Source organism: Gracilinanus agilis, chromosome 1, assembly GCF_016433145.1.
Source record: "Gracilinanus agilis isolate LMUSP501 chromosome 1, AgileGrace, whole genome shotgun sequence".
NCBI classification, from domain to species: Eukaryota; Metazoa; Chordata; class Mammalia; order Didelphimorphia; family Didelphidae; genus Gracilinanus; species Gracilinanus agilis.
In genome coordinates, this window is record NC_058130.1 from 477900018 (window position 1) to 477922590 (window position 22573).

Here is a 22573-nt window from a genome sequence, read left to right on the forward strand (position 1 = left end):
TTATGTACCTAATTCTTTTTTGAAGTATGGGTCACTGAATTTTGAATCAACTAAATATACACGTCACTTCCAGAAGTTATTACATCACAGAAAAGTCAAAGTACATCTCTGAGAAAAGCATTTCTAAACCCAAAGAAACTGAGTAAATCTGTGAAACATTCATAATAATATAAAGGACTTACTGTTTTCAAAACAGTTGATGGTCTTGATTGCTATCAGCTTTGAACTTAAATCTCAGTAGTTTTAAGTGTTCCTAAAGATTTCATTCAATTGAGGAGGGGAAAGTTTTTCTGTTTCTCTTTATGGAGTTTGAGAATACAGAAAATGTAAACTGGATGGACAGAATAACATGAGCAACAATCATCTTTCTGTTACTCTGAATTTCTTCGAGAGAGGTAAAATCTAGGCTATTATATGACTGCTCACATATAAACTTGGATGAAGTATATATTTCTTCCCCAAATACACAATAAGCTCCTTGATTAATGGGTTCTGTTTCTAATACTTATTTTGTAATTTGCACAATGTTTAGTGTAAAAATAAGCCCAAGAAAGTATTTAATAAACTGTTTATTGAATATCTGGTATTCAGATGCCTCAGGTAACTTAAATAATGAATTAATTTTACTATAAATGACAAGTCAAGGTAATTGCCAAGCTCTTGATGCCTCTCTTCTTCCTCTTGCCTTACCTTTAAAAAATGTTTAAAGGCTCCAAACTTACCTGAGGGTGTGTCTGAAACTGGTGTCTGCTGAAGATGTTGACCTATGGTAAGGGTGTGTTGTTCAGGCAGATTCTGGGTCTCTATATTAGGTTTCTGTGGAGTCACTGGAGTTGAGACTTGAGAAGGAGGTTGTGTGAGGTCATCAGGTGGAGGAACAGGAAAAACCACTGGCTTGGAGGAACTGGATTCTTTATTAATAAGCAGTACATGGATAGGTCCTGTGTGACTCTTTAAATTGATCTGGTATTTCTTTTGTCCATTCTGGCCCTTAGAAGTTGGAATATTTTTGTTTAAAAACAAACATTTTTAATTATCTTAGAATTTATTGTAATATTGTAATAAAAGACAAAAGCACACTAGCAATCAATGGGGGATTGATGTTAATATTATTTTCAGAAAGAGATGAAGTGGGAGGATAAGGAGAAATATATTTAGTAGCAAGGCAATTTTCCTAGAAAGAAAAAATACTCATTTTCACAATACCCTAAGACATACAAAATATAACAAAGCTAGTAGAGATAATAACTAAGTTCAAACACACACACAAAAATGAATTTACCAAGTCAGGGCTATGTGCAGTATATAGTATTAGGTGTTACTATGAAAGGTAGCTAAAAGGTAGCCTTATACAATAATAAAAGATTATAAGCTCTAGAATGTGGAATTCTGCCAAATGTTACATCTCTAATATGAATAAATCTGAATATCCTGATGTATTCAGCTGAGCTCCTAAAATGAGGCACATACAATCTAATCCCCCTTTACAGTTATTTGTATACATCACCTTAAGTGAGAACTGTTTTTTCATAAGTCAAACTTTTTTCTTATTCTGAGACCAAAGACAAGTTTTCTTAGTTGTAAATATAAAACTTTTCAATTTACATGCATGTTATAGACATATATTGAGATTTTAAAAGCTCATTATGACCTAACATTGACAATTTAAGTTTGAAGGGAATATGGGATAAGCAATATAATTACGCTGTTATTTTTTACCAAGTTTAACCCACCTTGGAATAAACCCAAAGGAAAACTCAAATTTGCCTAAGTTAAGCAGCACACTGGATAAAAGATGAAGTCTGAAGTCAGGAAGACTTAAATTCAAATCCAGACTTAGACATTTATTAGGTAGGTGACCCTGGGCAAGTCACTTAACTAACCTGTCTGACTCAGTTTCTTCATCTATAAAATGGGAATGATAAATAGCATTTGCTTCCCAGGGTTGTGAAGATCAAATGAAATAATACATATGTAAAGGCTTATTTAGCACAGTGTGATATAAATCTTGATCATCATCTTCGTTGTTGTCATCATTATTATTATTTAGGATAAGATGTTATTACATAAATTTGTCATTCCTTTTCCTCCTCCTCCCTGCCTAGATTGCCATATCTTTCATTGACTTAATCATTTTTATTAACCCTTCAGTTCATTACTTATATCATTATCAAATTTTTGACAGTCCCTTTTGGAAGAAAGAAATCATACTAAATATCTTTGTAGTCAAATATGAAATGACTCTCATTCACTTCCCACCCAAATCTAATCATTCATTTGGTAATTATGGAAAAAATGCAGATATGTAGGGAGATAATCTTTAGATTTACCATGTTAACCTGAATATTTCTTTATAAATGCTAACTTTATGTTCTGTTTAAAAAATACATTTCTCTCTTCAGAAATATTATATTGCATTCACACATACCATTTCAGGAATAGGTACCTCCAGCTGTGTACCAGAAGGTGCTTGAATTGCAAGAAGTGTATCCCCTAAGTAAAGAAAAAAAAATATATATATATGTATATGAATATGTATGTATTTATATATTTTTTTAAAATTTAGGTCCCATTAATCATATGTATATTTATTTCAATTCCAAAAAGTTACTACATCCATTGATGGCCTTGCTTTCCAGGAAAGGTTTAATTATAGTGTAGTTGTCTGTTGTTCAAGGACCAGTCTTGCTAAACAGAGAAACTCACCAACAGTGTGTCTCTTGGGTAATAAAATATCTGACTCTTGAAGACCATCTAAGTCAGATGAGGTTGGGATATACCTCATTTATCTAGACCAGTAATGGGCAAACTAGGGCCCATGGGCCAGATGTGGCCCCCTGAAAATGTTCTATCCCGCTGCACAATGTTCTATCCCGCTGCACGACATTATTCCTAATCTGACGAATACAATACAATGAAACTTCGAAAGAGTTGATAGATGAGCATTTCCTTTCCTTTGGCCCCCCCCTTTAAAAAGTTTGCCCATCACTGATCTAGACCATGAAATCACAGATCCTAGAGATATTTAAAGTATGTAGTTCCAGAGTTCTTTGAATAAAAGAAAAAACAACTCTTTTTCTATGTTTTGGTATAAGAATACCAAACAACACTCTCTTTAGAGAAATAAAGGAAGACTTAGAGATTTTAATCACTTATGGTTAAACTGTGCTAACAGAAAAATTAGACCAAAATTAATTTACAAATTTAGTACTAACCCAAACTACCCAGGGGCAACTTTACAGTACTAACCAGAATAACAAGAAAACTTAACTGGTGAAACAAAAGGTCAAAAATCTCAGGGGAAATAATAAAAGTAAAATTGAAGTGGATATAGCAATACCCATCAAAACAAACTGATAGTTGCTCAATGGAATAAGTTTAATAATCAAGAACTAGAAGCAATCAAGTGTTTAATAAACCCACAGTTATCAACTATCAAAGGGGCAGCTGGGTAGCTCAGTGGATTGAGAGCCAGGCCTAGAGACAGGAGGTCCTAGGTTCAAATCCGGCCTCAGACACTTCCCAGCTGTGTGGCCCTGGGCAAGTCACTTGACCCCCATTGCCTACCCTTACCACTCTTCCTCCTATAAGTCAATACACAGAAGTTAAGGGTTTAAAATAATAAAAAAAATTTTAAAAAAAGGAGTATCTGACAACATCTCTTGGGAAAACTGGAAAACAATCTTGTAAAAATTAGGTTATCTCTCAAAAAATACCTCAAAATAAGCTCAAAGCAGACACAAAAGGTCACAATGTTAAAAAATTAAGAAGGTGATACTTTTCACAACTCTAGTAGTGAAACAACTCTTAACTAAGCAAGGATAATGGTAATTATAAAATGTAAAATGAACAATTCTTATTAGAGTGAGAAACAACATGGCACACAGAATAGGGTATCTGATGTGGAGTTTGTAAGAGCTGGTTTCAAATTTCTCCTCAGATACTAGCTACATGACTTGGAAAAGACATAGCTACTGAGTCTCGGTTTTCTGATCAGCAAAATGAGATTTGAACTTTGGATCTTCTAAGGTCCCTTCCAATTCAATCTATAAAATAAAATGGAAAAGCTTTTGGACAAGCAAAATAAATGCAGCCAGAATTTGATTTTGAAATACTTCAGAACATGCATTAATGTAGTGAGCAATCACAACTTTAGAAAACTGAAGAAGCATGCTGTCTACCCCTTAACAGAGGTGGCTAATCTTAGAGAGTGTCGAATATGATTCATGCATTTTCAGAAATGGCCAAAGTGTTTTCTTTTGCTTAACTATACTTGTTACATGAGAGAATTTCTATTTAGGGGTTGTTTTAGAAGTAACTGGGTAGTAATAAAGGAGATACACAGGAAAAAAAGCATCTACAAAATATTAAAAATACACAGAAAAGAGCATCTCTAAAAGAAATACATTTGTCTAATTATTAGAGATTTAAAACACTTTCTCATGTGCTTATTGATAGTTCTGATTTCTTTATCTGAAAATTGCCAATTCATGTCCCTTGCCCATTTATCAATTGGGGAATGGCTTGATTTTTTGTAAAATTGATTTAGCTCCTTCTATATTTGAGTAATTAGACCTTTGTCAGAGTTTTTTGTTATAAAGATCTTTTTCCAGTTTGTTGTTTCCCTTCTGATTTTGGTTGCAATGTTTTTGTTTGTACAAAAATCTTTTAATTTAATGTAATCAAATTTATTTATTGTACATTTTGCAACTTTTTTTAACCCCTGCCTGGTTTCAAATTTTTTCCTTTCTGAGAGATCTGACAAGTATACTATTCTGTGTTCATCTAATTTTCTTATAGTTTCCTTCTTTATATTCAAGTCATTCACCCATTCTGAATTTATCTTGGTGTAGGGTGTGAGATGTTGATCTAAACCTAATCTCTCCCATACCATTTTCCAATTTTCCCAGCAGTTTTTGGTCAAATAATGAAATATTGTCCCAAAAGTTGGGCTCTTGGGTTTATCATAGACTGTCTTGCTGACGTCACTTACCCCAAGTCTATTCCACTGATCCTCCCTTCTGTTTCTTAGCCAGTACCATATTGTCTTGATGATCACTATTTTATAGTATAGTTTAATATCTGCTAGGCCACCTTCCTTAACTTTTTTTTTTCATTATTTCCCTTGATATTTTTTATCTTTTGTTCTTCCAAATGAACTTTGTTTATAGTTTTTTCTAATTCTGTAAAAAGGTTTCTTGGTAGTTTGATAGATATAGCACTAAATAAATTAATTTGGGCAGAATGGTAACTTTTATTATGTTAGCTTATCCTACCCATGAGCAATCAATGTTTTTCTAGTTGTTTAGATCTAGTTTTAATTGTTTGGAAAGTGTTTTGCAGTTGTGTTTGTATAATTCCTGTGTTTGTTTTAGTAGATAGATTCCAAAGTATTTAATTTTGTCTAGGGTGATTTTAAATGGCAATTCTCTTTCTAAATCTTGCTGCTGGGATGTGTTAGAAATATATAGAAATGCTGATGATTTATGTGCATTTATTTTGTATCCTGCAACTTTGCTAAAGTTGTTGATTATTTCTACTAGCTTTTTAGTTCTTTGGCTAAAATGACAGCAGGAGAAAGTAATGAAATGTTGGAGGGGATGTAGCAAAATTGGGACATTAATGCACTGCTGGTGGAGTTGTGAACTGATCCAACCATTCTGGATGGCAATTTGGAACTATGCCCAAAGAGCGCTAAAAGATTGCCTGCCCTTTGATCCAGCCATACCATTGCTGGGTTGGTACCCCAAAGAAATCATAGAAAAAAAGACATGTACAAAAATATTTACAGCCTCGCTCTTTATGGTGGCAAAAACTGGAAAATGAGGGTATGCCCATCAATTGGGAATGGCTGAACAAATTGTGGTATCTGTTGGTGATGGAATACTATTGTGCTCAAAGGAATAAAGAACTGGAGGAATTCCATGTAAACTGGAAAGACCTCCAGGAATTGATGCACAGCGAAAGGAGCAGAGCCAGAACATTGTACACAGATACTGATACACTGTGGTAAAATAGAATGTAATAGACTTCTGTACTAGCAGCAATGCATGACCCAGGACAACTCTGAGGGATTTATGGAAAAGAAAGCTACCCTCATTCAGAGGAAGAACTACAGGAGTGGAAACACAGAAGAAAAACAACTGCTTGAACACATGGGTTGATGCGAACATGATTTGGGAAGTAAACTCTAAATGACTACCCCAGTGCAACTATCAATAATCTGGAAATAGGTCTTGGAAATTCGGGTTAGCCTGGGGGAGGGGGGGAGGGGGGTGAAAGAACATGAATCATGTAACAGGAAAAATTTTTTTTCTAAGAAATAAAATAAAAATAAAATACAGATAAGCCAAAGATAACTTTGATACTATTACTTAGAATTTACATTAAAATACCAACTGTACATTAAGAAGTTCTCAGTTTTGTATACTCTTATATAACATATATATAAACTCTTTTAAGTTTTTGCAATGAACACATTTGTGCCTTCTGGTGTTCTGAAGTTTAGAACAAGGGATATTTTAAATTAAAAATAGTGTGACAGCTGATGCCTAGATAACAGGAAACCTTGAACTTATGTAAAATTTTTAATTGAGTTACTTTGGAGTTTTATTTTAAGCTGCATCATTTCTTTAAAGAACCTTCTTTGAGCTATTGATTAATAAGATTTTCTGTGGTATTGCTGTCCCTTTCCCTTACAAACTCTGAAGCTATGACGATGAATAAAGAATTATGAGCTAAAAATTATCATTCAATCTTAGAGAATAAATTGAAACACATTTGCTGATAAGATTGTTTAGTGAAATGCAATGTGCTGAACTTTATATGTAAAAATGGTGCTACTGCCATGTCATAAACTGGACATTTATTTTAAGCCATTTCAACTAGTGATGAGGACAATATAATGACACATCCTCTCTCACTCCTGGACCCTCCCTTATAACCAATGGCATATACTTACTTGCTGGATAATAGGATGGATACTAGAGTTAGAGATGACGGCATCAAAGCAAAACAAAACGAAATGGCTCAAGTAAGGACTGAACTCAGGATCTTGATCTCATCAGCACTATGTGCTAAACAAAATGACTAATCCCATATAGGCATTAATATAAGATTCTATATAAAAATGATTGCATTCTGTCATTAGAAAAGACTGCCTTAACATCACTAAATTAAGGAGAAAAAAATTATTATACTAACTATAACTGAAAATCATCTAGTCAGTTGGATTTGTATGTGTGGTTTTTTTTTATATATTAGGAAAGAGGAAGGATGGAATAGAGAATTTAAAACAACTCAATTTCATATCCTTTATATGTTAAATGTTCAGGAATGAAGATGTTCCAAACACAGCAGTTGAAATATTAGGCTTCATGAATTATAAGGTTTTTTGTTGATTATTATTAATTTAAAATTTTTCTTGACTAAAATCTTAGTTTGATACAAAGACAGCCTAGTTTAATATATGAAACAATGGGTCATAAGACCTTGTTTTAATTTCAAATTATTCAATGACATGTAACCATGGGTAAATTATTTCATCTTTTTAGAGGGCTCTATTTTCTCCTCAGTTTTATGAGGATAAGAACTAATAAGAATTGATGTATGGGGGCAGCTGGGTAGCTCAGTGGAGTGAGACTCAGGCCTAGAGATGGGAGGTCCTAGGTTCAAACCCGGCCTCAGACACTTCCTAGCTGTGTGACCCTGGGCAAGTCACTTGACCCCCATTGCCCACCCTTACCACTCTTCCACCTATGAGACAATACACCGAAGTACAAGGGTTTAAAAAAAAAAAGAATGGATGTAGAAGAGAAACTAAAAGTTATGAAAGCAAAATATGCAATATAATATAAATACAAAGTACTAGTGTTATAAGGAAATACTGAGTAAACTAAAGCTCAATGTAAACGTGAACTATTAATATTCAATAAGCCAAAAGTTCCTGGATAGCTATCTTAAACTAATACCTTAGGGTAAGTGTACAGGGACTTTTGAATCACTCCTTATAAAAGAAGCTAAACATAGGCAGACTTAGGAATTCAATTAGATAAGCATTTATTAAGTGTCAACAATGTATGAAGCACTATGATCAGTACTGAGGATAGAAAAGAAAAAACAAAACAAATTTACTAGTAATACTTACCATTAAAACAATTACAGATATCTTCATGAGTAATATAAGAAAATGTACTGTCATTATAAGTCAAGGAAAATAGTATTCTTTACTTAACTTCCAACTTGCAGCAAGTTACTTTTACCCAAAGAACACAACTTTTAACAATAATTTTCTCTTCCCTCTCTACAAATTCAGAAATGGTATTTACACAGCATGTCAGTCTCCATTTTATCATTCAACCTGACTGTTAAAGTACATTAGGGACTGCTAGGGGGCTCAGTGGATTGAGAGCCAGGCCTGGAGTCAGGAGGACCAAGATTTAAATTTGGCCTGAGATACTTCCTGTGTGACTCTGGGAAAGTCATTTAACTCCAACTGCCTAGTCCTTACTGTTCTTCCTAACATCAATTCTAAGATAAAAGATAAGGGTTTTAAAAATATATATATGCTTAAAAATTTTATTTAAGCAAAGTTATTTTTAATTCAAAGTTTTCTAATTCAAGAAATTTTATTTTTGATTTTGAAAATTTTTTAGATTTCTCGGCACTAAGAAAGAGAAGATAGAGCATATTGTACAAAAGTGTCAAGGGTACAGGTAGATCAGCTCAGGCTTTGAGGTGACAAAATTGTTGAAGAATATCACAGAGGCAACCTTGTTGGCTGTGCCATGGGGCTAGCTGATGACCCTGACGACTGGCTTGATCAAAGTGATCAAAGCATCATGATAAAATTATTGAAGAATACACAAAATAAAACAAGATATACATTGGTTTGTTTATAAAACCCAGACTGTTTAAACTAAATGGTAATTGCTGAAGCTCCAAAATGGTAATTTTAAAAGAGATTAAAAACCTGGCATATGCATATGCTGAAAGTACAACGTTCAATAAAACTTTAAAAATGTCTTAGGACCTGAAGGTAAGAATTTGGGCTGGCTGTGTTTCTCTAACCTTTTTCATTTTCATCAGAGAAGACAACCATGTCCTTTACAAAATTACCCTCAAAAGGTGATACAGACTTGGAGAACACATCAGGCACAGGCGAGTGGCAAGAAGGGCCATGAAGTTAACTTGTTATGACATTTCTTATTTTTGTGTTTTAAATTACAATTTGTTCAAGAACTTGAGATGTGCTGAATTTTGACTATTAAGACATATGATTAGCTCCAGTTTTTCATATATATATATATATATATTTATAGCTTGTTGTATGTTTTTGGCATGTTTTATCCATTTTAGACTACAAGCTGTTTGAGAGCAAGATCTAAGCTATGAGCTCTTTGAGGGCTGCCTTTTGCCTTTCTTTGTAGCTCCAGCATTTGGCACAGTGTCTCACATGCAATAGGTGCTTATTAACTAAATGCCTAATTTTAAGATGCTGCACATAATTATATAACAACATATTTCATATTATAACAGGTAGTCTTATTGTCCTTTTTCTGCACACATTTGGCTTACATTCTAAGAGTCAACTTTAGTGTAGTGGAAAGGGCAATGGCCTTGGGCTCAGAAGGTTTGGATTTCAGTTCTGGCTTTGACAATTATTAGTAATGTGACTGAACAAGTCATTCAGCCTTTCTAAGCCTTAGTTTGATCATCTACAAAAGAACACTTGCCTTACTTCACAAGGTTATTATTCATAAAATACTTTGTAAACTCTAAAGTATGATAAACTTGAAGTGAAAGGAATGAACATCTCTCCTATGATTATAATAATCACATGCATAGCCTCCAATAACTAGTGATCTGTTCTGGTTAGATGATAGGGGTGGGGGAGATGGAAATAAAAGAGGTATCAAGGAAAGACATAATTAAAAGATTCTTTCTTGAAGAAATGTATCTTTTCTTGTGTTCTCTTCTGTTTCTAACCTTTTTAAAAGTGAAATTTAAGGGCAGCTGGGTAGCTCAGTGGAGTGAGAGTCAGGCCTAGAGACAGGAGGTCCTAGGTTCAAACCCGGCCTCAGCCACTTCCCAGCTGTGTGACCCTTTGACCCCCATTGCCCACCCTTACCAATCTTCCACCTATGAGAAAATACACCGAAGTACAAGGGTTTAAAAAAAAAAAAGTGAAATTTAAGTTTTCTGTTGCCAACTTACTTAGCCAGACATTTTCTTAACAAGTTTGCAATCAAAACTTAAATTTTAAAAAGGTTTCTGAACAAATTACCAAGAGTTCTCTAGATCATAGCTTTCACCTAAAAGACTTACCTTCTCTAAAAATACCCTGCAATTAAATACAGTTCTACTCTCTACAAACAGACACACTAACTGAGATAAAAGGATATCTGTTGTTAATGGAATCATCCATTACATTTTTGATGCTTTGCTGTAGCCATAATTTCTGTTGATCAAGTTCTCTTTCTTTTAGCTCCAGATCCTCAATTTCTGCTTTGAGATATCTCAGTCTATCAATAACTTCCTTTGTATTACATCCAGCACCTACACCTCTGAAAAATACAGAATTTGTTTCCATTTGGTTAGCTTCAATGAACTCCTTTAATAAAATGATTGAGTCACAAGCTAACAACAGTGCTTACACCATAGTAAAATAAAAAGTCAATTTTACAAAAGTATTAAACATTAAACTGTATAACAGAAAACTATGGATCTGAATAAATTTACTTAAAAACATCCTCACTGAAAAGAGTTGATATATTGTAAGTTAGTTACTGAAGTACTACCAAAAGGATATCATGATAAAGCCCTGCAGAGAGTAGGTACACAGTGTATATTTGCTGATTTAAACACATTCTGAGAGCATGAAACCCAAACCTTTAGAGAAAGGCTTCCAGTGCATTGAAAAACTCATGTTTCCTTACTTGTCTTTTATTGAAAATCCTGGCTAAAAAGTAAGGAGGCCAAAGGAATAATTCTGATTGCTATCATTCTATGTGCAATATTCAAACTCATCACAGTATTTCGTGAGTCTCAATATAAACCCATTAACAGAATTTTCATATTGGCTAAAATTCATTGCAAGAAATTTCCACGTTTCCCAATAATTCTTAGAGTGTTTACAGTTTCTGAAAAAAGTTTACTTCGGATAGTTATTCTCATTTGAGATGCTAAGTCTTTCCTAAGAATGCTAACCATAGTAAATAATGATGAGAAAGGTCTATCTCTTGGAAATGGACAATGATTAGAAATTCATTATACTTTAACTATTTCAACTTTGATATGTGGACCTGTGATTTCATGGGATCCATCAATTATGTATTTATTGAGAACTTACTATGTTTAAAGTGAATAATAAACTTCTAAGGAGTGTATAAAATTTAAGTGGGTAGATAAATCATATACACCTAAAAACAGTATCAGGAAGTACTTTTTTTTTTATCTTGACCTCAGATTTCTTTGATATAGGTAGTTCCTTGGGGAGCATCCTCTCTCTTCCAATGCAAATTGGCAATTACTTTAAAATTTATAATCTTAAGTGAATTGCCCCAAGTCATTCAGCGTACCCAAAGTAGAATCTGTACCTAGTTCATCATCTGAGATTGGCTCTCTTTGTACCATCCCATTATGCTACTGATCAGGGTGTACTTATCTAAATATCAAATGAGCAAGACAAAAAATATATGCTACAGAAAGAAGTAGAAAAGATTATTGTCAGCTCTAATAGTCAGGAAAGTCTTCACAGGCAGAACTTCAGTTTGGTCTTGAAAGATGATGAGGAATTAAAGAGACAGAGAAGGGGCATTCTGAATTGCGTGAATGGTATTTGTCAAGATAGAGGCAGGACTATGAAAGGTACATTTGAAGGTCAGAAAGTCTGATCAGAATGAAAGGCTGATGTTAGAGAGTAGTTCACAACAGAGTAGTATACTAGAATGTGGGATTTTGAAGATGGGTGGGAAGAATAAAAATTTCAGAATATAACAATAATCTATCACTTACTTCCACTGGATGCTATTTTTGGACTTTTTTTCAATTAAATCAATTCCTTCCAAAACATTGGTAATATCATAAATTCTTCTTTTTTGCCTGACAGCCAACGTATCTGCAGCCTGTTTTTTAAAATAGAAAAAAAAAAAGTAGAGATAAAGAACAATTTGTATTTTAAGGTAAAAGAGATGATTAATAATTAAGATCACAGTATAAATATAATCCCAAATTCAATCCAAAAGCCCAATATGCTCAAGACATCTCCTATTCCACAAAAGAAACCAAAGAAATATTCATTTCTTGGCCAGCAGCTATTGAGAAGAAAAAGATGAGGGATCATTATACAAAGCACATAAAGAAGAAATAAAAAATTCAGAACGTTCCACACTACTTTAAGAAAATCTTTTGTCACTTGATGAAAAAAATTCCTATCTACCTAGCTTTTCCAATTGATGAGACAGGAAAATTTAATTTCAGAACAGTTGTAGTTATTGAAGGCAATTCCAATTAAAGATGGCAAAGTTAGAACTTTTGATCTAAATAATTTTTTTAGGTTAAAACATTGGGAAAAATCCTGGGTACATGCATTATGTGTATTGTCTTGATGTATATCCTCCTCCTACTTGACGTTTTAAAACAAAGTAAAAAACAATAATGAAATGTCAATGCAAAACACAAAATTTTAATGGAGACTTTCTGAGTTCAAATTCAGCTTCAGACACTTAGTAACTTTGTGACCCTAAGCAAGTCACTTAAATTCTGCCTGCTTTGGCTTCCTCATCCATAAGATGAAAAGAATAATAACAGAGCCTACTTCTCTAGGTTGTCGGGAAGATAAAATGAGGTATTTGTAAAGTTATTTGCAAACCTTAAAGTGCTATAAAAAATATTATAATGAAATCAAGATGTGACTAAGCATAGGATTACTGTATTAATATGAGAATTCGATCATTTCATAATAGAAATGATCAAATATTAAACTCTAAATTGAAAACTTTAAATTTATCTTATAGGTCTTATGATCAGTTTCAGACTTATAAACAGTGATACCCTGAATCTATCTAATTAGTTCCCCAAAATATTCCTAATAGGTCTTCAGTAGAACTTAAGTGGAAAGAAGATATTACTCTATAGCAGGGCTTAAGAAGTTTGCTTTGGGTTCAAGTAAAATGAAAAATAAACATAAATTTTCAATTTTTTAAAAACCCTTACATTCCATCTTAGACTAAATACTGTGTGTTAGTTCTAAGGCAGAAGAGTGGTGTGGGCCAGGCAATGAGGTGACTTGCCCAGGGTCACACAGCTAGGAAATGTCTGAGGCCAGATTTGAACTCAGCACTCCCTTCTCTGGGCCTGGGTCTCAATCCACTGAGCCACCTAGAAGCTCCCAAATTTTCAATTTTTAAGGAAAGAAAAACAAATGGAGAAAGGGTATTGTGAAGACAAGCAGTAGTATGTTGCCATATGGTCAGAGCCAGAGTTAAGACCCACTTATTATCCACTTGTTATCATCCTCTTGGCCTGGCTAGTTTCTCCAACTCTACAACTTCCAAGATCTCTGGGTCTCCCATCTCAACTATATACCTGAGCGGTCATACTTTAGACCTTCTCTTTCTTATCACCCCTGACCTCCAACTCAAAGGAATTGTCCCAATTACTAGAAATTCTTGGCTGTAGTTTTACATAAAATATTAGTTCCAAATTGCATATCTAGATTAAAATCTGGGTCAAGAGAGGATACAGATAGGTCTCAAAGAATCCTATGGAAAGGGTAAAGTAGGGAGTAGAGTACATCTGATTATGGTATTTCTTTAGTTATAAATGGAGTTATAAATAAGACTTGGTGAACAGATACTCCTCTCTACTTCCCCACAAATGGGTCCAAGGACTGGACCCTAAGTCCAAACTGGAAAAGATGGGAAAGATATCTATAGGTATGTCAATGTTGCCTACACCAAGGAGTGCTGTTCAGTACTGCACTTTTTTTTTTTTTCAAATTCTCATGATGATAAAATCATCATGTAAAAGTGAGTAAGAAGGTGTTGACGTGGAATCTAGAAGCTCCCAAACTTGTAGCCTAGAAAGATTTAATGAACCCCAATATACTTAGCTTAAAGGTGAAAGCCCCAGGTTTGAGCTTGTCACATGAGAGTTCTTCCCTGAGGGAAGAGTCCAACTTTACTAGTCTCAGACTAACAAAAGACCTTATTTTGAGCTTGATCATTCCCACCAGGGCCAAGTCCAAGCCAAGTGATTCTGGTGCAGTAGGCAGTGCATCAGTCTCTTAAGCTGAAAGTCCCCATTTCGATCCTCGAAAAGAGGGTATGATACAGAGGGAAAGGCTTCTGGAGACAAAGAAGAGACCCTCATGTGACAAGGTCAAACCTGGGGTTTTCACCTTTAAGCTAAGTATACTGGGGTTTATTAAATCTTTCTAGGTTACAAGTTTGGAAGCTTCTAGATTCCACGTCGACACAGGAAAGATGAACATTTATGTACTTTCAGGTAAGATTGTGCTAAAAGCACCAGGTACCACAATGAAATTGCCAGGCACTATTGTGAATTAACTCCTGTGGTTTGTCCAGTCCTACCTGAAGAGTTATTAGCTTCTTGGGGCATTGTAATTTTTTTTTAAAACCTATTATGGCCCTAATTAAACCTAACAGTTTATTCAGAGCTGAGTAATGCACTAACAATGTCTAATGCAAGTACTTTTCAAGAGTTCAAAAATATTGCTTTCTATTCTCATACTATGTACACTGCAAGAAAGGCAGACAAAAGAGCCTAAAGAAGGAATAAGAAACAAAGGCAACAAGGACTTTAATGTTAGACCAACTTTCCTGCCAAATGAGAATTTTTTCATGATGAGATAGTAATTTCTTTAAAATAAAAAAAAAATTTTAAAGCAAGACCTTACCTTCTGTCTTAGAATTATATATATTGGTTCTAAGGCAAGAAAGTGGTAAGGCTAAGTTATTTGCCCAGGTCACACAGGGAGGAAGTGTATGAAGTCACATTTGAATCCAAGACCTTTTGTCTTCAGGGCTAGCTTTCTATTCACTGAGCCATCTTGCTGTCCCCTTGGGATAGTATTTTCACTGTAAAGTAATCACCTTTCTTGGCCTTTATTTTTAACAAGGGTGCTAAGGAACAGAATCTAGGCAGGAATATGGAATAGAGAAAAAAAAGCACCAGATTTGATGGCAAAAAGGCTTTTGTTGGGAGCAGCTGAGTGACTCAGTGGATTGAGACCCAGGCCCAGAGATGGGAGGTCCTGGGTTAAAATTTGACCTCAGACACTTCCTAGCTGTGTCTGGGCAAGTCATTTAACCCCCATTGACTAGCCTTTACCACATTCTGCCTTAGAACCAATATCCAGTATTGATTCTAAGATGGAAGGTAAAGGTTTAAAAAAAAAAAAAAGGCTTTTGTCACTTACTGTATGTTGTAACCATGGGCAAATCACTTCACTCCCTTGAGACCTGTTTCTTCAAAAGTGGATTAGGAGGGGGCAGCTGGGTAGCTCAGTGGATTGAGAGTCAGGCCTAGAGACGGGAGGTCCTAGGTTCAAATCTGGCCTCAGACACTTCCCAGCTGTGTGACCCTGGGCAAGTCACTTGACCCCCATTGCCTACCCTTAACACTCTTCCACCTATAAGTCAATACACAGAAGTTAAGGGTTAAAAAAAAAAAAAAAAAAAGTGGATTAGGAGGGGGCAGCTGGGTAGCTCAGTGGAGTGAGAGTCCGGCCTAGAGACAGGAGGTCCTAGGTTCAAACCCGGCCTCAGCCACTTCCCAGCTGTGTGACCCTGGGCAAGTCACTTGACCCCCATTGCCCACCCTTACCAATCTTCCACCTATGAGACAATACACCGAAGTACAAGGGTTTAAAAAAAAAAAAAATTTAAAAAAAAAAAGTGGATTAGGTTCTCTTTAGTGTACTTCCATCTGAATAACTTCAAATCTCCCCCACTCCCATTTAAACATTTGCCAAGTCTGATGGATTCTACCTTCTCAACATTCCTTAGATCCTTTCTATTTACACAAGACCCACCCTAATCCAGCCTTTTATACCTCTCATTTGGATCAAACCATTCTACTCACAACTACCATAACAATCCTAAAATGCAGGTCTGACCAGGTCATCACACTTCCCCAAACCAAGAATTCTTAGTGATTCTCCACAACAGTGCCTGAAGGTATTTAGGATAAGATACAAAGGCCTTTTTGCATTAAAGCTCTTCACAAATATCATAGATAATTTTTCCCAGTGATTACACTATCCCCCCCTCCAAAGCACTTTACTCTCCAGCTAAACAGACCCTTGGCTGTTTCTTGTACATAACATTCACCTGGCTGTGTGCGTGTCTTTGAATAGCCTGACCTGTCTCCCTTCACCAGAAGTCTTTACCTCCTCACTCTTTGAACTCTGAACTCCCTTCCATACTTAGTTCAAATGTTATCTCCTTAGAAGGGCTTTTTCCTAATTTCCCCCATAGGTAAGTACTTTTACAAAGGGGTTTTGTAAAACTTCTCATTATTTTGTATCTAGGCAGTTTCTTCAAAAGCTCCTTGAGAGGTGGGTTTGTGTAACTCATATTTGTATTCCTAGTACAGTCAACACTGGAACATAGGAGACACTTAATACATGTTTTTGGATAGGCTAATTGACAAGAGTCTATAGTCCTAGAGGAAGAGAGAAAAAATGGGGGGGGGGAGGGGAGGGAGGAAGGATGTTTCCAGTCTATGCATCTGTTTATCAACTTCAGTTTTTAATATAATTGTGGGTCAAGGAAGAGGCTCTATTTGCTTTTAGGGCCAAAGATTAATTTTCTTTTTTTTAAAACATTTATTAATAATTATTTTTTAGAAAAGTTAACATGGTTACATAATTCATGCTCTTACTTTCCCCTTCACCCCCCTCAGGTCCCTCCCCCCCCATGGCTGATGTGTATTTCCACTGGTTTTAACATATGTCATTGATCAAGACCTATTTCCAAATTGCTGATAGTTGCATTGGTGTGGTAGTTTCGAGTCTACATCTGCAATCATGTCCACCTCAACCCATGTGTTCAAGCAGTTGTTTTTCTTCTGTTTCCACTCCAGCAGTTCTTCCTCTGAATGTAGGTAGCATTCTTTTCCATAAGTCCCTCAGAATTGTCCTGGGTCATTGCATTGCTGCTAGTACAGAAGTCCATTACATTCTATTTTACCACAGTGTATTGGTCTCTGTGTACAATGTTCTTCTGGCTCTGTTCCTTTCACTCTGCACCAATTCCTGGAGGTCTTTCCAGTTCACATGGAATTCCTCCAGTTTATTATTCCTTTTAGCACAATAGTATTCCATCACCCGCATATACCACAGTTTGTTCAGCCATTCCCCAATTGAAGGACATACCCTCATTTTCCAGTTTTTTGCCACCACAAAAAGCACTGCTATAAATATTTTCATACAAGTCTGTTTATGATCTCTTTGGGGTGAGAACCCAACAATGGTATGGCTGGATCAAAGAGCAGGCATTCTTTTATAGCCCAAAGGTTAATTTTCTTGATGCTTCTCTCAATCTTGGATTTTTTTTGCTGAACAATTTTGGCCAAATAGCTCAATTCCTATTCTGGGTTTAATATAATTTTAAGGGGCAAGATTGGCCTACTACAAAGTGATCGATATTTTAAAAAAACTCTTTGGATTACTTCCCTCTAAAAAGGCACTCTTAAAAAAGGTTACACAAAACTCTCCAAGTAATTATTCTCAATATCATGGTAGATACCAACACAATGGTTAAACATTGTAGGTAAGTTTGTTGGGCTGGATATCATAATATGCATTTTAATGAATCAAAATGCAAATTCTATCTATCCTTAGCTTGCTTAACAAAGATTATGGGTTCCTTTATTTTCATCTTAAAAAGTTAGAATGGGGGGCAGCTGGGTAGCTCAGTGGATTGAGAACCAGGCCTAGAGAGAAGTTGTAAGTTCAAATCTGGCCTCAGACCCTTCCTAGCTAAGTGACCCTGGGCAAGTCACTTAACCCCTATTACCTAGCCCTTACTGCTCTTCTGCACTGAGTCAAATCTAATTCTAGAAATCCAAGTTTGCTCCTTGTCCTTTAGGAAACTGTTTGGGGGAAGCACCTGACTGACCTGATAAAACCTTACCACAGAACCAAACCACAGACTTTGAGATACTTAATTATCCCAGTTTAGGTAAGATTAGTAGTTGATCAAGCCTTAGGTATCCTTGTTTTGTTTTAAAAGTTTATCTACATTAAACCAGTAGTCCAGCCTTTGGCTGGAAACATCTTTTTGTGGCTAATGCATCAGCCTCTTCCTGTCAGTCAAGCCCTGGGCTCCTCCTTTCCTTGTATCCAATGTAGAGCTAACCAATCAATCTTCCCTGCCCTTTGTTCCCCCCAAAAGGCATATGACCCCCAAGTTCCATTACTCTTGGGAGAATCATCTTTGGTGGTATATTCTTTCAGAGACACTTCCCAGAGTCCTAGAGTCTTGGTTCTGTGCAGTTTTTAAGTGCTTGACTCCGTATGGTGGTTGAATATTAAGAACTTATCTCTTATCTGATTAAAGATTTTATTTTGCTGACAATTTTAGTGGTTCTGGGTTTTTCCAGATTTTCCAGGTTTTAACACCTGGAACCAATACATTAGTTAATACATACAAATTAATACAAATATTAATTAAATAAAATTAATATATACAAATACAATACAAAGTTAAGTGTGGCATATTGTGATAATGAGATTAAATCTATCTTGGTCATTCTCAAATCTAATTAACAAAAGTGTAAACTCCACTTAACTCACAAGTTGGGAGGTCTGTGACCCACAAGTGCTAGAGTGAGTGACAAATCAGAATTTACTGACTGCCTCCTGGACAGTCCTAAGAAAAGCGTCTGTTGTGACTGGACACATAAACTAAGAGGAAGGCAAAGAAAGTGATGCAAAAGAAGCCCCTTTAAAAGAGTGACTACTCCCAGTAGTTCTTATTTGTGACTTGGACCTGAGACCTCTTCTCATTTGTGTCTTGGACCTGAAGGAGTTCTTTCTTGTTCGTGACTTGGACCTGGAGGAGCGCTGGACCTGGGACCCTGAGACCTTGGTGAGACTGTTCTTAAATCTTTCCCTTAAAACTACACGTGGTGAGTGAAGAAGGCTGACTACCTTAGCCTCTGGAGGGAATCCTTGATTGGGAGAAGCCCTTGTAACTAAACCCCTTGTTAATTGACTTTTAGGCTCACAGCTGTGCCTCTGGAGCCCTACCAGAGTAAAGCCCAGACTTGAATACAAATCTAGTTCGTTAAGTTAGAGCTCTTAATCGCCCCTCTTTTCATCTCTCTACTTCCACTCTCTCCGGTATTTTGTAAATAAATTACTAAAATCATTTTAGGAATTGGTATTTATTCAGTTCCTTGGCAACTACACCTTTAAATTATTAATATCCAACCAAAAAAACCCCTTTTACCCTTCACAATATCAATTTTACATTTCTTATTACTGTTCAGTAACATCAGTTTTTGAAAATCTCAGTTCTACAACTCAGCCATATGTCTTTAAAAATATTTATTCACTATTTACAGCCCTAAAGTCCTATTTGCTCATTGTTTTTCACAACTAAGTTTCTCAACAGTACAATAACATCCAAACAGCCAACAGGTCAGATTCATTTAAACTGAGAACCTTGAGGGGTTGTTCAAATTCTTTTGTACTAAAGTTTTGTTGAGCTCACTCATATGCCTTCATATAGAGCAGTGATTCCCAAAGTGGGCGCTACCGCCCCCTGGTGGGTGCTGCAGCAATAGGGGGGGGGGTTGATGGCCACAGGTGCATTTATCTTTCCTATTAATTGCTATTAAAATTTTAAAAATATTAACTTCTAGGGGGCTAAGTAATATTTTTTCTGGAAAGGGGACGGTAGGCCTTTTGTTTGGGAAACACTGATATAGAGGCACAGTGGATAGAACACTGGGTCTGGGGTCAGGTTTCAAAGAATTTTAAAGGCTAAACAAAGGAATCCATATTTAGTCTTAGAGGTAATAGGGAGCCACTGATCAAAACCCAACTATGACTTATCAGATAACTTGTAGGAAATTATTTGAGGTACTTGTGTGGAATTATATACCTTTTTTTTTTTTAAACCCTTGTACTTCAGTGCATTGTCTCATAGGTGGAAGATTGGTAAGGGTGGGCAATGGGGGTCAAGTGACTTGCCCAGGGTCACACAGCTGGGAAGTGGCTGAGGCCGGGTTTGAACCCAGGACCTCCTGTCTCTAGGCCTGACTCTCATTCCACTGAGCTACCCAGCTGCCCCCCAGCTTTTTAAAGTGATATAGATAAGACTGATCCTGAGTCTTCCTGACTCCAAGCCCAATACTCTATTCTTTGCACTATGTTATAAGATCATGGATTCAGAGTTGTAAGGGACTTTAAAGGGACATATAGTACAACCACCATTTTGTAGCAGAAGAAAGTGAAATCATTTTGCCTGTAAAGCATTATTTATTTTTTAAAAGGATAGTCTTTATTTAAAAAAGGATAATTCACTGAAAAAGCAAACCATTAATATGGCATATCATCCTTTGAGAAAAATCCTCTAATAGTTTCTCTATTACAAAACAAGGGATTTTATCTTGTTATGGTCAACAACTATATATAAATATAATTTGTAACTAGAATTATTGTAAGGACTTGGAAGTCGGAAAAGTTACAAAGTCTTTGCCTTCAGAGAATATATACTATACTATAGAAAATAGGATACAAATGAATGAGAATACACAGTAACACAATAGTAATATAAACACTAAATACAGCTATACAGAGATAAATGCAAAAATGCTTAGGAGTTATATGAGTATGGTATGAGTATAATGAGATGAGATATGCTTAGTTTTGGTAAAGTTTGAAAAGACACTCAAGAAAACATAGAACAAAGGGTTGGATATACAGACTTGGCAGTTAACACAAGTGATAAATGATGTAAGAATGGATGAGTTCTTTAAGGAAAAGTGTGCTAGAAAGAAAAGTTGTTTGAATAAAGTGATAGTGGATTAGGGAAAATGGAGGCAGTGGGTATAGACAGCTCAAAAAGAAGCAAAAGAAACAGAACTGGCAAATAAAGGGGATGTAAGGCAGTACAATACCTCTCTCTCTTTTTTTTACAACATGCAAACCCTTCCCCTCCCCTTGCTATTACAAGAAGGTTAAGGATCAGTTGTTTTATTTCCAAATCCTATTGTTTATGAATTTGATTTCTTAATGACATATATGATACAACAATTTTACTTGGATGAAACTATATATTTTGTGGATTTCATTTTTGTGTAATATAGTCTATGTTTTTGTTTAAAATATGCTAATATATCAAATATACAACATGCCATCCTCAAACCATATTTACACATGCATGATATTTTTTCAAGTTTATACTCCAATGAAATACTCTTCATTTTGCCAGTGATTTTCATTTGATCCTCACAATAACCCTGGGTGTTATTATCTTCCTCATTTTTAAGATGAAGAAACTGAATCAGAAGCTAAGTGACTTGTCCACAGTACATGTCTAAGATGGGATTCAAACTAAGGTCTTCCACACTCCAAGACCCAGACTCTCATGACTGTGCCAATTATGTATTCTTCTAGCCATCTTCGTCTAGCTACCTAGATCTGGTTGGAAAGAAGTTCTTAAGAGCTTATGACAATGGCAAATTTCTGTTTGCTCCACTCTGCAAAATTTTTATAGCATTCCAGTATTACAAATATTTCTCAAACATTCAAGTGGAGTTATGATCTCATTATTGGATTTCCCCACCCACAAAAGTACAGGTAAAAACCTATTCATGTTGCTCATCTTGTGCAATATTCATCCATTTTCTCCCAGACTTTTCCACAGGGGGTCCTCCACACAACGTTCTAGTTAGTAGCCCTCCTCACTTTTTCCCAACACCATGAGGACAGCAGTAAAGCACTTATGGCTATCCACCTTTCATCTCTCACTTTGACCAGGTGACAGACAGTACATCTTCTCTTCCTGTCATACAATTCCTTGATGATACCCTTAATTCATATTCTATGAAGTTCTTCAATGGCAGGTGTGTGTGTGTGTGTGTGTGTGTGTGTGTGTGTGTGTGTGTGTGTGTGTGTGTGTGTTTTGCAGGTCTGCTCATTCTCACAACCACTATTTGATTAAAAAAATAAAAAGAACCGTTCACAGTTATACTCCCATTTAATACAAATTCTTCTCTCCAGTTGAGGAGTATTATTTATTGTTTTCTAAAAGTTAATAATTTCATGTTTAATTAAAAATTATTATAATATATTGTCTAAAATATGGATCTAAATCAAAGGTTCTTAAATCTTTTTGTGTGTGTCAGCAGTCTGATGAACTCTTTGGACCCCTTCTCAAAGAAATGTTTTTAAATAACTGAAGAAAAAAGTATATGTCAGTTAGAAGAGCAGTGAAAATGAAGATATAATTGTCCCCCCATCCCAAGTTTAAATGGGAATCAAAATGGTTCTGGTTCCAGGTTAGGAACCCCTAATTTAAGTATGTTTTTTAAA

At 35.5% G+C, this 22573-nt stretch overlaps 1 protein-coding gene across 1 annotated transcript in view; it reads right to left on the reverse strand.

Annotated features, from left to right (window-relative positions):
* The window catches only part of E2F5 (E2F transcription factor 5), a 44316-nt gene that overhangs the window by 7787 nt on the left and 13956 nt on the right, over window positions 1-22573 (reverse strand). Inside the window, exons 2-6 of the mRNA XM_044665809.1 lie at window positions 12016-12125; window positions 10404-10565; window positions 8147-8190; window positions 2429-2493; window positions 723-990 (exon numbers count right to left, since the gene is read on the reverse strand). Coding sequence (XP_044521744.1) covers window positions 723-990; window positions 2429-2493; window positions 8147-8190; window positions 10404-10565; window positions 12016-12125 — 649 coding nt within the window. The remainder of the gene's footprint in view (window positions 1-722; window positions 991-2428; window positions 2494-8146; window positions 8191-10403; window positions 10566-12015; window positions 12126-22573) is intronic.